Below are 16,495 nucleotides of genomic sequence, written 5' to 3' on the forward strand. Positions count from 1 at the left end.
ACTACATAACAGCTCAAGATTAGTCGAGCATGTTATTATTATTATACATTTTTCTTGATTAACAAAATAAAACTGTTCACCATTAGAAGCAATATTTTCTTGGATTTCATAAAGCTGTTTATACGCTTCTTCTATGGTATGAGGTAGGAAAATTACGTTTTCTGATATGATACGTACACTGCCTAATACATGATTATGTTTTTAGGTTTCGGAAGTAAAGTTGAACGTATAATTTTACCTGGTTTTGAGTTTAAACTTTAAATCTATATTTGATTTTATTTCTACAGCAATTTTTACTTGATTCGATGCTGAAGTCTTCGGAGTACAAACAGGGTGATTGTAAGATGTATTATTAAATTTAATAATATTAGAATTATTTAGTGACACTAATACACTAGATACACATTTTTTATTTACAAACTGAAAATGTACACTTGATTGACAAAATATTTCTTATAGAATCGAATTTGGCGTATTTATTTTATTATAAATTTATAACCATTAGAAATTTTTCGTTCAATTTTATAAATACCGTTCCGACAAATATGGCATAAAGACTAAATAGTAAATATTATAACTATTCTGTATTTGTATGTACTCGTATACTACTATGCTCTTTACCCATAGTGAGTTAAGCGTTTATCATCAAAATGTTGTAATTCAGTATCTAATTACATTAGATATGGACAGAATATAAAAATTCATCTTGTAATATACTCGTCTTTGTACAATCTAACAAATTATTGATCACTATCTATATTTGTAAATTTGTTTTAACACATTAAAATAGTTATCAGTGTTATCAACAATTAGCTGAAAACATGTAATAAATATAATAACACTATTCAGTCGTAGCAAATATATAAAAATTATTGTATAGGTAGGTTAGGTAGGTATGTATGATACTTACTCATTATTCAATAATTAATAAATCACTTGAATGATCGGATAAACTCGAGTTGGGTCTCAGATTTCAAAAACAGCAGGTTCCGGTATATTTATGGAAGTACATGGTTGGGACTAGCTTATTCACGTTAACCAGGAGACACCACGTGGAGGTTGGAAAGAATATTTACCAAAAATGTTGTTTTTTGTTATGTTAAGGTATATATTAGATTAATTTTAAAAAATAAAAAAATATTATATATTATTTAGTAATAAATATAAGGTAGGGAATACATTTAAGACACTTCTTTTGTAAAATTTAAGCGGGTCAATCCTCTACTAGTAAAAGAAAGCACCTTTTCTCTTAAAAAATGTTCTTTTTCTGCAGTTTTTTTGATTGGCTATGTGGTTGAGTTCCGAAATGATACGTAAATTTCACTCTGAATCCCAAGTAAAATGTCTATTAAAACAAAAATTTTAGGGTGAACTGCATTGATACTAACATTTAATTTTGCATGATAACTTTCACAACTATTTGTGGTGCAATTTGTGGTTGCTGCAAACTCGGCCCAAATATTAGATGAAAATAATCTATAATAATAATACTTATTATAAAAACATATTATTTTTCTATGGAGGGAGGGGGAAGAAGTTACAATATGTTATCCAGCGACAACTGTCTTAAATAAAATATTACCGTGGACCCAATTCGAGTATTATCGAAAAACACCGTGGACTCAACTCGCGTTTTCCCAAATGATCGGTTAATTTTTCACTCAAGTGATTTATGCTTTACTTAGGTAAATTTTGAATTATTCACTTATATGAATAACGTCCCCAAACGGCGTTTTTCTTTGGTTTTTTTTTTTATATTGAATATTTCTTTATTTTGTTTAGTAGGTGGGTACCTACATTTCCTATAAATTTTAGTTATATTTTTAGGTAATGTGTATATCAATCATGTATGTCATGTGGTATTCATAGTATATAGTCCACATTATTATTAATAATCACAATAAAAGCAATATTTATTTTAATTTTACTTTTGGATTATTTATTATATCATTTAATAATAATAACGTGACATAATATAATAAATATAATGTTTGTAACCATTAGATATAATAATGTAAAAATTGTATGAAAAACTTTCAAAACTTACCATTTATTGTTTAAAATATATTTGTAATATTTATGATGAGAAATTTGGCTCACGCTCCTTTTAAAAAGTCAAAATCATACTTTTTGTTATTAAAACACTTTACGCAGTTATATACCCAAAAAGCGGGATTGGTAAATTGGGTCCCGGAAAAAAAAAGGTTGTAGGTAAGTTGAGTCCCGGAAAAAAAATATAAATTAAAATGTATGCGGTTTTTATAATATTATGTTCTCAATAAATAATACATGGTATAACATTTTGTGAAACCTAAACTTATGACCATATTTTATAATAACAGTTTTGTTTTTTTCGCTAGCCATTATTTCCATTTTCAAAATTTATAAAAAAAACAATAACTGCAAAATTGTGTAACTGTATAGCTGTAAGACACGATATAGTCACAAGTTGATGTTCAGCAGGCTACTAAAAATCTAATGAAATAGCCCAGATATATCGTACGTGTATCTGTATGTTGACGCGGCTTCGGCGGCGGTCGTATGTTTGTTGGTGTGGAGTGTTACGTCGAGAGGAGACGAGAAAAAAATAACACCGTTTTATTATGTCAACTGTGACGAGTGGTTATATTATATTGTTACACTTGGTGTATATAAAATTATAACAAGCAATCAAAACAAATCAATACACGAGGTTATTGTGGGTATTCAAAAAAAAAGAAATACCAAAAAGAAAAGAAAAAAAAACGGACGTTTGGTCGCGTGTTGACTCGTTAGTCATCAAAATCTAAAGTGATGAAATGTCGGAGGCCGGTACTCGTCTCGCACGACTTATCTTCCCGTCTCGCCTAGGCTTTTTACTGCGTTGGTGGGAGAGTTGACAATATCGTGATTTTACCCGTGGTGGTGGTGATAGTGTAGACCGGTCGCTGCGGCGCCTGTACTTTGTACCGGCGACCGTTGCGTACCGTGTCAATGTAATCATCATCAAAATCGATGATAACTACTAACTTATACAAAAAAATACAGACGAATAATACAAACACGTCTTGTGTACGCTCGTATACTCGTATATATATATATTATGTTAATTAGGTTTAATCAAAGTTACGACATTACGGTACCTATCTCATTTTTGGAGAAAAGTGGCTAGAAAAGAATACCTGTCTATACACACATTAACATCGTGCGTATAATTAATTGGTGTCCAGGCGGTGTACCACACTGTATGCAATATGACGTATTATTGTAACAATTATTCAAAAGTAAATTATATAAATATGAAATATTAAAGTTTTAAGTTTTTAATATTTTAGACCTAATTGCGCCAATGATTTATAGCCGGGACCCAACTTACATACTACTATTTTATACCCGGGACTCAACTTATTGCTTTCAAAACGAACCCAAATTATCGCGGACCCAATTCACCTAGCTCCCCAAAAAGGTAAAACGCACGCTATCACATTCACTATCGAATGCAAAATGAAAGTATTCAACAATTATTTACCTTTAACCTAATCATACAGTGTTCGTGTTCTGCATTTTTATCGCTTAACCGGTTAGTTTTATGACCGCAAAATTAACAATAACAGTTTAAGTCCTATATTTAGGAAGTAAATGTTTAAAAAAACTAATAATATACCTACATACTTCACTTGTGGTCATGATTAATATGAAAAGTTTTTTAATATAAAGTAAAAATTCAATTCAAATTTTAAACTAAACGTATTAAAGGAAATAAAATATTAAGAATTTAGTAATACGTACACCTAAGTTTGAAATAATAAGTTCATTATACAAAATTGTTGATTATAATTAGGAAATCGCTTTTTTTAATTATATATAAGTAATACTAACTGTACATTAAAATTTATTTAAGTTTATAATTAGCATATAAATATTAGATATTTTCAAACAATTCTTTATTAACGATGTATTTATTAAAGCTTATTTTACATTTCATACACAATGAGTATTTTAAGATATAATAATATTAATTACATAACTTAGTCTTCCAAAGGGTAATACTTAATATACAATGATACAATGTAGCCTTATTATATGTACACATGAATAATTTTATGTATGGAAATGTATTTTAAGTTGAAAAAACAAAATTCCATAGCCTGTATACAATTATTTTGATTTATTTAAAGATAACATTTAAATGAATATAAATTCGAGATCAAAAAGAAAAAAATATCTACATCTAAACACGATTCTTGGCGTAAACCTAATGAAATATCATAAAAACTGTTGCGCGAACTAATGATACACATGTCACACAAACACGAGAAATAAAATAATTATTAAACATTTTAAAAACTTGGTTCTCCTGAAACAAAATAATTAAAAATACAGGTATAAAAGTTAAAATACATCAATAAATTGAAACTATTATGTAATAGGTAAATGAATAGAAACATCGCAAATAATTAGTAACAAATATTAAAGTTATAATGTTCTCACCTAGTCAGTATGTTTGTTATAGCCCTTGGTAGGTTAAAAGAACATTTTTGATTTGTACTTCGTAATACATTATTTTAATTAATGATGATATATTTTCAATATCTGTGCGGTGTTTCTCCCAGCCATGAATCTGGACTTGGTGGGAAATCTGCAAAACCGTGTGTGCTACTGTTGTCACTTAGTTCTGAAGGCGCAGAATGTGTAGGACCTAATAAAATCAACATGATATTCAATTTTAGATTCATTTATCGTTAATAATTATAAAACTAAAAATACATTTTACGCCCTATCATATTTGAAGTTTTAACAATATGGTATAAATGTCCAGAAACTCTTACTTGGAAAATGTTTATCATACGTTGAGTTATTTTCCCCTAATTTATCCCTAATATTTGTTAATGACGAGTAAATGTATAATTATTACATTTATTTTTACCTATTATACTGATAAAAAATGCGCGAGTAAAATATTTACTAATTTTTTACCACTTTTCATTGTATCTATAAGTATCAAAGTTTATAGTGTTATATTATTATAGTATATTAAATTATTTATAGTGTTATTATTAAATATCATTCACTAATTATTTATTTTATATTTTTATATATATATATACGAGTAAGTACCTTTAAAAACAAAGTTTAGTTTTATGATATTTTTTATAAAATATCTAGTATACTCCTCCAATGCTGCAGTTCACTATACCCAAGATAATAACAGTGCACACTGATTGAGTTTCTCACAGGTACGATAAGAAAAAATAATATACTAATAATTAAGTCTTACGATTTCTTCGAGTAAAATATAAAATCAACCGTAACATAATAAAAATTATACAGAGTTGACTACGTGTTATCGAGTAGGTATATCATTTTTACGGCTTTCTCTAGATTAAAATAATAATAACAAATATAGGCTGAGAATTTTTGATTTTATTTGTACTGTCAATAATAACAGTTACCGATATTAAATAAGATACTCTAGTTTACTAAATAAATGAATTAATGTTAATTGAAAGAAATAAAAGTGTTTTTTTTTATCAATAGGTACAAGTTTTGTTTTGATAAACAATTATCGACCATCCGACAACCAAGTTGTTGTAAAATAAACTGTAAGTCGTTTTTTTTTTTTTTTATTAAATTAGTTGAATATTTTGATTGAGAAAACAATAAAAAAATCTCCAGATTACGGAGTAAAATGCTTTACTGATTACTTGATATTTTAGAAAATTACATTCCCGAAAGTTCATACTACTCTCCTGAAACGTCTTCGTTGCACCAACTACAATTGTGAAAATGTCCATTCAAAATGCGTGCTATGTTTTAATTAGCACATTAAAACATATATAAAATTATAAACTATTTAGTTAAATGAATATTTATTGAAATTAGAAGTATTTATATTATTAATATAAATGACATCAAAAATGAAGAAAAAAAAAATCAGTGAACAAACTCAGGTATTGTATTCAAACTAAATAACATAATTTGGATATTATATTCAAAGCTTTTTTTACATTTATTTATTAATAAACAAATAAAAATTAAATTATTCAATTATTACAACTTTTAAATTATATTTAAATATAAGCGATTGAATTAATTTTGCATAATATTATGTTCGCAAATTAATTAAATTTTTCAAAATTAATATTTTAAATCATTTTCGTAGAATTTTTTGTTACGGACAGTCCTAAAAATATCTGAGAAATGTGGTGGAATATGTTTTTTTAAGTTCGGCTGGACTCAGTATTTAAACATAGACTCAATTAGTCTTATATATTAAATTTCGCAACAAAATTCACTCAATTAGTATGTACTTTAAAATAACCTAGAACTCAATTTATTTTAAAAGATTTCATTGAGATTCAATTCGTATACAGTCAATAATAGGTTTATATTTGTTGATAATTCCAACAAAGATTCTGATAATAGTGATTGACATGCCTTCCGGCTTCATCAGTATCAAAACAATGAGTACAATTTCAATAATATAACAAATCAATTATTTTACTACTTAATAAAATTTCCGGAGGGTAACTTAATACTCGTAAAATATAAATTGCATAATTCATTGTAAGAAAAACCAATGCAGCATTCAGTGTGAGCGTTAACTCATTACCTCCGGTGATCACAGAAACCCATCTCTTGAGGTTACTTTTATATGAAAATGAGTTAAATTGAAAATGTCAACGATACAATATTTATTATTTAGTTGCTAGTAAATGTTTTTCAAGAACAGCTATAATTTAAAAAAAGTATTGTGAGTGAATATGTTGTACAAGGACATTGAAAATTAAACTATGACGAGTTAAAATTTTAAAAATATAAACCGTTAATTCGTAGGAAATAAATATTAAAAGGATTATTATTTTTTTTCTAATTAATTTTAATTTTAATTTTTTTAGTTCTTCATATTTAAATGAATGTTAATGCGTTATACTTTAAGGTTTGCCTATTAAAAATAATTTCTATTAACTTTACATTTTATAAACAATTTTAACGAAATTATATGACGTATGTAACAAATAAAATATGACGTTATAACAGTAAAGTTTTACCTTAGTTACTTTAAAACTCAACATTGATAATGCTTATTAAGTTATAGTTAAAATAGTAGGTATTGAGTTTGATGATTTCTTTTTTAAATATCAAAAATATATTCAATATTTTTTTTTCCCAAAAAGTAAATAAATAAATCCATTTGTAAAATATATTGGCATTTATAAATTGTAATATACTTGGAAACTAAAAAAGCATTTTCTGTTATTTTTTAAAATCATTTTGTATGTAATAATAAAATTAACATGATGAATATTATAAAAATGCATAATTACATATTGAAATATTATGCGCTGTAGTAAGAAAAATACAATTGTTTGTTTTCTGAAAGGTAAGGTCCTTAAAAAAGGTTTTCCTCTTTACTAAGGTTTACGCGATGGTTTCAACTCAATCGAACTATTATATTTTATTTTCATATACATTTTTTTTTTTTATTATTGTTTAGTATTTAAATAGCAATTGGTTACCTATCCTTTATGGTCTCTGGATCTACGTCTACCAATGATCAATTTATGATATTATATGTGTGGACTAAGACGAACAAAACTGAAATCACATACTATTATCTGACTACGAATATCTAGTGTTATTTACTAGATAACCACGGTTGTTACTTTAACCAGAATGTACTCTATGTAGTATAGAAATAGAGCTATTCGTGTTTTTAAATTTTCTTATTCTAGTCTTTATGCTCGACGTCATATAAAATTAAAAAATATCACATAAATAAAAATCTTTAAACTTACTGTAATATGTAATAAATTTAAAAAAAGTATTGAACTGCCGTTTTTAATTACCTACCTTTTTTAAGTCTTAATAATTTCTTTCTGTTTACAGATACAAACCGCGATATCTATTTTCTAGGTACTTAAAATGGTACTTTCCACAAAACATTGTTTTGGTTTTCTAATTTATTCATTTAAATATAATTTTTTATTAACAACCCATCTATTCTATTCAACCATGTTTATTAAAATAAATAAGCATGCAGGTAAATTTTATTTATTTTTGCAATAACTAATACTGTGAAAACAAATTCATCGTTTAACTTGCCTACTGTGATGTAACCATTATCTGCTGTAAATGTCGTAACGTGTTGAGTGGGGGATGACATGTATTGATGTGACGATGGTGAAGAGTTGCCAGGTAAAAACTTGTGGTGATGACTCCCAGGTAAAGGAGAGCTGTGTTCTTGATCTATAGTTAATGTGCTTGTACCATAACTGTCATTGCTTTCTAGATCTAAACAAAATAAAATAAATACTTGAAAAATATCACTTGCAATAATTTATATTCTATTAATTTACCATGAGAATGACTGAAGTTCGAATCAAGATCAACCTTAAGATCATCTTTGTCATTTCGAGGCGAAATCGAACCTTTCATTGTTCTGAAATATTGACTCCAGCGTGATCTACCAGCGTCCTTTTTAAGCCTTTTTTCTTTTGCACGTCTAAAATATAGTGATATAATTTAAAAAAATATAATAAACTAATTAAAAAAAAAAGTTTATAAGTTTTAGTTGTAGTATTTATTTATTTATCTAACAAATAATTAATTATTTTCACTATCTAATTTAGTTTTCATAACTATAACGATTATAATATTAAGGTATTACACGTATTGCTAAGAATAAAAAAAACATTGGTCATTTGGTAATTATTTAAACTCATAGAAAATTATTTTAAAACAAATTATAGCTGTAAAGTAATTTTTTTGGTATAGATTGCAGATCACGTGGTAAATTCACATATTTGTTAGGTAATTGTTAAATAATACATACACAAACATAATATCTATTAAATGTTTGATTTAACCTACAATATACTGGTGTTTTAAATATGTGTTTTTTTTTTTTTTATATATATATAGTATGATTCATTATTTTAAATACACAGCATATAGCAAAATGTATCATTTATATTAAATTCTAAAAATAATTTAAATTATTCTTTATATTTCAATATTAAATAAATATAACATTTACAATAGGTAGTGTATGTCCATTATCCGTACTTTTTTAAATGTTCGTTTTACGGATTATAGCATATATTAAATATTTTACATTGTTAAAAAGTATTACTTCATTTTTTTTTTTTTTTTTAATGAAGTTTATTTAAGCTTAAATTATATTGTATATAGCTTAATTTTATAACTGTTAATTAGTTAATAAGTATATCATTGTAATTTTTTATTATTTGGTTAATTAAATTGATAATAAAATAATTATAACAAACTAGTATTGGTGCTGCTAAAATTCGGAGTAAATGGCGTAAGTATACAATTTATAAATAAATATAAAATTATAAAAATAAATTAAATTATTAAACGAAACAATCTGATATATATAAACAATAAATATATAGTAATTTTTTTAAGTAAAAATAATTTATACCTAATAAGAAATAAGGAATCAATGTTTTCTTTTTGTTGTTCTTATGAACAATGAATATTCAATTTATTTAGAATTAAAATTAAAATTTTATATAATCTTCTTAAAATTCTAAACTTATTCTAATTTAAAAGTTATAATTTTTCTTAAATGAATATATAATAGTTATTTGTTTTTAGTTTTTAGGCAATGATAGTTAACATTCTTAAAATTTTTCTATAAAAATTATTTTATTCATTTTACCATCAAAATATATTATAATGTTGAATATATAATTTTCTAACAACATTTTTTAAATGTATAAAAGTGGAATATATAAGAAAAAATGTTCACAAAATATTAGACAAATAAAAAAAAAAATATAATGCATGCTAAATAAAATGAATCGTTGACTATATTTTAAAAAATTGAAATAATATAATTTTAACATTATTACTCACCTGTTTTGAAACCAAACTTGGACTACCCTCATGTCTAACCCAGTGTCTTGACTTAGCTGCTCTCTAACATGTCTAGCTGGTTTTGGACTATTGTTGTATGCCATTTTTAATGTTTCCAACTGTTTGGCCGTAATAGTCGTTCTTGGACGTTTATTTGGTTGATCGCCGTCCAGACATCCACCCTCTAAAAATAATCTTTACTATTAAATGTGCATCAATGGCAGTAAAAAAATCACAAATTTTTCGCCTATTTTGGAAAAAAATGCTTAAAATTATAATGAAGTTTGAAACTTACCTTTAGTTTTTGCGGCTTCGTAATCAGGTTTGCACACTAATTTCCGATCTTCCATTAAATAAAATTCATCACCAGTATTTAATGTACGACCACACATGACACAAGCAAAACATTGTAAGTGGTAGACAAGATCTTGAGCCCTCCGAACTATTTGTGTGGGCGGGATTCCCAAATCGCAACCGGCACATTTTGTCCCGTACCTTCTGGCAAACACCAAAAATTAGTCTCTAACCATTTTTTTTAAAAATAATTCTTTAATAAAATTAATTAAAATGGTAATGAAATGTTTTATTAATATTAGGTGATAACTGATAACCAGGACTTGCATTTGAAAAAAATTTGTTATACGTTATTAAACTTTTGAATTTATCGTTATTCAGAATTAAAACTTTTAACTATTAAATAATATTGAAAATTAATTATTTCTTTTAATGATATACTATATATATAACTTTTGCGTTATGTTTTGTTTTATGAAATATCATATATTTTGATAATCGTTATGTTTTGTTTTGTGTTATTCAATTATTTATGTTAATCATTTTCCGTTATAATTATGTTTACAAATTTCAATCGTTTTTTCAAGTATAAATTTACTATAGCGTTTATTGCAAACCCTGCTGATAACTAGTTTTTTTCTAAAGAATCGAGACAATTTTATAATAGATTATAGGTTAATTTTGTTAACATTAATCATTTATTTCACAGCTGAACAGAAAAATAAATCAACTGCCTTGCGCAAAACAATTTTTATAAATGCATGATTATCCTGGTTGGTTGGTATTCACAGAATTTGAAATTAATTCTAATCCAAAATTATCAAATTTGGATAATTTTATAATTTTTATTAATGGTTTCAAAATTATTCAATTAAATATAAAAAGCATAACATCATGTACCTAATATTGAATATTTACTAGAAAACGTTTGGCTATTTATTCAAAGATATTTTTATGATATAACATTAAAATTCGATAAACATTGCCTTTTAATTTATCAAATTGTTTCAGAATAAAAATAAAAATAATATGACATGTAAAATTAATTTTTAATATTTTTTTTGATTAAAATAATTAATTAAATTAACAATTAATTTGTCATGTTAATTTTATTCGTAACTTTTTTGTTTACACCTATTTATCTTATTAAAATGGACAATTTTTATAATAAGTACCTTCTTATTGAGTAATTTATGTGTTGAAATGGTGGATTAACCAAATTTAGAATTTTATAATTTAAACACCTAGTTAATGGTCTTTTAAATGAGAATTATATACACTTGATAAAACTTTTTGTTGGTATAACGAAATTAGTTTATAAAAAATAAAATATAGATTTTGTTAAATGAATTGAGAAACAAACTAATTAAAAACAAATTAATAGTTTATATTACCAAGTTTAATTATTTATACATGTTAACAACGCTGATGATTAAAGAATTAACAAATTACTTTGTTTAATTAAGCTGGCAATTTTGTAAATCAACAATGGAATATTATTAATCAATAAATTAATAAAATTTTAATTTTGAAGTTAACAATGATGTCTGTTGGTCCTATATTAACTATGAGTTTGTTGATTCAATTGGAATTATAATTAATTTGAACGAGGTATTCCGTTACGTGTAGATATATATTTTTGATTCTTGTGATAAGCTTAAACTGAGGTGATTTTATCATATAATTTTGAACATGAATTTTAGGGCGGTAATAACTGGAGTATGGTCATGTCTTGTGCATTTTTAAATTATCTGTAGTAATATCGAATTATCAGAGATAGGAAGGAATTTACTTTTTTTCCATTATACTAAAAATTCAAAATGTTTATTTTTAATATTAGTTTATAAGCTTTCCAATAAATATAATGAATAGGATTCAAAATATCATATGCAATTCCACAATTACATGATATTTCTAATTAAAATAAGTTAATTTTCTTTCATTTATTTTTAAAATGTTATGCACGATTTTATATTTTTCAATTCAATAGCCAAATAATCTTAAAGAACTAAAAGAGAAAAAATAATAATCGCTATACTTTTAGTATGTATGAAAAAATATTCATGATGATTGATGTGTGTAATACTATAAAAAAAGTTTGATTATAAAAATATTAAATATTTATTCATTTCATTATTGTATTATCTCTCTTATTTTAAATAGTTTAATTATTTATTTATATTAATTTTGTCGCTTACATAAGCTGTACTCACTTAAAGAAGTCGTCTTTACAAAACAGCATTCCGTTTCTAGCAAAACACTTGTCGGCTAATGTAGCTCCACACTCGTTACACTTTAAACAGCGAGCGTGCCAAGTGCGTTCCAATACTTTTAATATAAATCTGTCTAGTATTAATTCTTGACAACCACCACACTTTGGTATACTAGCTGTAAAATAATTAGATTAAAAAAATTAATAATGTTATATATTATAAATATCGTTATAAACTTATGAATTATTTATCCAATCATATATATATCACCAATAATAAAATAAAATAATGGGCTTGTTCATAGGAGATAAAATATCTATGAAAAAATCATTATTATTACGTTAATTATCAAATTTAATTTATCGGTACTGTATACGTAATACACTAGCTACTACTTCTGCTTTATACGAGTACCTTTAAATAATGATTTTGAATGAGACTATGTGTTAAATCTTCAGAATCCGTATTCACATACAATAGTTTATTGTCGAATTCAAATTCGAAACATTCATTACATTGACAATAAAAAGATCATTTACTATACAGCAGAACTATTTTTACGCTTTTTTTTTATTTAAGAATTTTTAGAATTTTCTTTATGTTGCGTTATAACCTAATTTTTTCCAGAAACATCGCATAGTATATTGCACAGTAATTCTAATATTCATATTATATAAAATAATTATAATTATTATTAATGTATCAAGTATAAATTATTCCAGTGGGTTTTTTATCTATTTTTTCTTGTAAAATGTATGTATATTTTTCGAAAAATATATCGAAAAACTTAGGAAATTAACTAATCAAACACCAAAATCAACAGAAAAAGTAATTATATTTAAAAAAAGATAAATATCTTAATCAATAATATTTTAAAATAAAGTATCCGAAATAAGATAATTTCATTAGTTTAAGCTAATGTATATATATGTTACGGGTAATGTTAACATTCGGATAATGTCGACATTATCCGGCTAATGTCGACATTAGCCATCCATGTTGGCTAATGTGTAATTTTTCGTTTATAAACTTGAAATATCAACATTATCCGGATAATGTTAACCTTAGCCAGTCAATTTTGGATAATGTTAAAAGTTATGTACTATTTAATTTATTTAAGTTTCATCACTGCTTGGTATATTAATTTAACGTGACCACTGACCCCAGCTTATCTTACTGATAATCAATCGATAATAATAGAAAAAATTCTGAAATTTGTTTGATAAATCAAGCTGAAAAAAATGAAATTTAGGTCTATCCATAAGTTTCCCCCAGCTAACGTCGGAGATAGTGTGAGAGTCACTTTACCCGATGTCGACAGAGGACGAGCAGACCCAAGAAATATTTTATTTGCAGTTGTGGCTATTGAGGACGAACAATATTATAAACTTGGTAATAAATATGGTACTTTGCCACAGTTATATACCAGAAACCAGTTTGGTGTTTGTCCGATATCATTAATACCGCTTGATGAGGTGGTACCTATAGAAAAATCATTGAGGGAAATTGCTGGTCTAATATCAGACGGTAGTGGTGGTCAAGGATACAAAAGGTGTTCATGCAAAGGTAAATGTGATACCAATCGTTGTAAGTGTAAATCATCTAATATTTTGTGTAATTCAAAATGTCATGGAAGTATGCCATGTAATAATAAATAATAACACATTCATTCTATTCTTAAATACTATTTAAAAAAAAATCTTAAAATATAAAATAAAATTTAATATTGTATTATTAGTAGATTAGGTTATTAAAAATGAAAAATAAGCTCATTTAAATTATACTCGTATTATGTATTTTATGGTAATTAGTAATTATTGTATCTTTTTTTTTTGGCATATGGTTAATTGTATCTAAAATATATTTAATATTGCTAATAATTTAAAATGATTTCCTATCATGCATGATGCAATTTTATAGTTGTTAAGACATTATCCATAAGTCCTTGGCTAATGTCATATTAACCGGTTAATGTTAACATTAGCCGGCATTTAATAATATTCATGGCGGGTAATGTTAACATATGGCTAATGTCGACATTAGCCGGATAATGTCGACATTATCCGAATGTTAACATTACCCGTGACATATATACAATGTGAGTGAAAGAGTACGGATAGTGATAGGATGAGGATGAGATATAAAATTATAACACTATCTGTCGTCCGTGTTTAAAAAGGATTGTTTATTATTGACATTTAACTTTGCCCTCTGGTGCTTATATGGGTAATAAGAATCCCTGTCTACATATAAATCGATATCGATAAAAATAAATGTCATTCTCATCGAAAAATAAAAGTATCGTTATTATTGTGGTTATAGTAATAACCCTCTGAATACATTATACAAGATATTGTGTTTTTCTGTATTTTTATAACTTTTAATTAAATTTTTATGTGTAAAACACTAAAACATGCCACAAAATTTGTAAGTATATTGTATACCTATATAACATTATTAGGACAAGTTGTTAATAATGTTACATCAACTATTAAGTAAAAAATATTTTAAATCTAAAATTTGACCACATATTTTCTCATGCACTTGTTTGAAATTTTATTATTTTACTATTTAACTCGTCTAATCAATAACCAAAAAACAGGGTTGTAGGTAATTACCGTTTTTTTCAAAACTATTATATATTTATTATTAAATAAATATTATTTTTGATAATTATTGCACAATGACGTACCTATGTTTGATAACACTTATATATTAAATTGTATTATAGCGATCGATTTCTTCTCATTCGATTTTTGATATTATGTTATGATACAATAAATATTAATCATAAAAAACACGAATGATTCGACTGACCACCACTACTACTCAAAATATAATTTCCCATATATAATGGAGTTTTTAAAATATTTATAATGTCTTACTTTTTTTTTAATAAATGTCGATGAAAAAAAAATGCTTGCAAACATAATAAAAGATTCTTTAGAATCTGCACTTAGAGCAGTTTAAAAATCTTAAAAATATATTAATTTACATTACATTTTGAATAAAAATTCAATGGATAATATGTATATTATATAATATACGTACCGACTATAAATAATATACCTATCTAGTAATAAATAATACACTATATGTCTATATTATTATAAATACGGTCACAAATTTGTTTTGAATCTGTTTAATACTACCCATACGGTCAGGCGTAATAATTATACATTATAAATATATTTATTATATATAGTGGTTTTAAATAAAAATAAACCAATAAATATTTTTTGATCTATTTTATACTTAGTAAGCACAAACATTTAAATTCTTAACAAATACTGTGCGCATCAAGTAAGATTAATATTTACATAAAAAGTGATTAATTATCATAATTTAAATTTAAAAAAATGCACAACATTGACTTAACTGAACTAACTCGAGTTAATATTTCCCATTAACTAGCCTACCCTCGTTACATGATAATACTTTATAAAATAAGTACCTTTAGTAGGTATCTACTATGTCTACCAAGGTAGAATATTACATACCTAAGATTTTCACCGGTATATTATTCAAATCCTGTTGAAAGAATCTTAAAAACGAGTTGGGCAGCCAATCAGCCGTGTCCGATTCTTCATTGCTCACGTGCAAAGACGAATCTAACATTTTCGGCCGTTAAGACGAACATACTACGGGTCATCGGAACATCGCGTGAAGTCTGTAGAAATATAGGCGGGGTATATAATAGGTACAGCGGCGGGCAGTGGAAATAATTTTGACGAACAAAATCAGAGAGAATAAAGACTGTTGAAAACCGAATTTTGTTCCGGCAGAATGACAAATAGTTATAATAATAACGACGACAACGACGGCTAACGTAGCGTACAATGGATTCGTAAAGACTGACGAAGCGCTGTCGTTGCCCCGACGAGAAATACTACCCGGTAGTCAGGGGGCGGCGATCAAAAGAGAGGGTGCGCGTGTGTGCCTTTGTATGAAAACATCGGTCGGCGGTGGTCGGGGGATCGATAAGCGCCGGCGACGGAGCCCGGCCAGGCGGCGAGCGCTCCCATTTGCGACTGTCGGCCACACCCAGAGACACGCCGGCGGGCGACGGATACCGCCCCAAACTTACCCGTAGCCGGACGACCCACAACCACCATCTCCGTTTC

The 16,495-nt window shown here is 26.3% G+C and overlaps 2 protein-coding genes across 4 annotated transcripts; one reads left to right on the forward strand and one right to left on the reverse strand.

The window, feature by feature from the left end:
• Nucleotides 1–4,132: 4,132 nt before the first annotated feature.
• On the reverse strand, nt 4,133–16,236 carry LOC112600052 (LIM/homeobox protein Lhx3). 3 transcript variants are annotated; one of them, XR_003114983.1, is made up of 8 exons: nt 15,872–16,236; nt 12,372–12,546; nt 10,160–10,359; nt 9,865–10,048; nt 8,340–8,485; nt 8,086–8,274; nt 4,471–4,678; nt 4,133–4,336 (listed from the first exon to the last, which is right to left on the reverse strand). XR_003114983.1 is itself a non-coding variant. In XM_025347198.1 (7 exons), the coding sequence occupies exons 1-7, from the start codon at nt 15,987–15,989 to the stop codon at nt 4,566–4,568; spliced, it is 1,128 nt and encodes a 375-aa protein (XP_025202983.1). In that variant the 5' UTR covers nt 15,990–16,236; the 3' UTR covers nt 4,343–4,565. The 3 variants fall into 3 exon arrangements, 1 of the variants encoding a protein (XP_025202983.1); XR_003114982.1 differs by having other exon boundaries at nt 10,160–10,362; XM_025347198.1 differs by lacking the exon at nt 4,133–4,336 and having other exon boundaries at nt 4,343–4,678; nt 10,160–10,362.
• Nucleotides 13,328–14,031, forward strand: LOC112600053. Its single transcript, XM_025347199.1, has one exon. It carries the CDS (start codon nt 13,613–13,615, stop codon nt 14,027–14,029), a length of 417 nt encoding a protein of 138 aa, XP_025202984.1. The 5' UTR covers nt 13,328–13,612; the 3' UTR covers nt 14,030–14,031.
• Nucleotides 16,237–16,495: the final 259 nt, after the last annotated feature.

This window comes from Melanaphis sacchari, unplaced genomic scaffold (assembly GCF_002803265.2).
Source record: "Melanaphis sacchari strain LSU unplaced genomic scaffold, SCAv2.0 Contig59_pilon_pilon, whole genome shotgun sequence".
Lineage (NCBI taxonomy): Eukaryota > Metazoa > Arthropoda > Insecta > Hemiptera > Aphididae > Melanaphis > Melanaphis sacchari.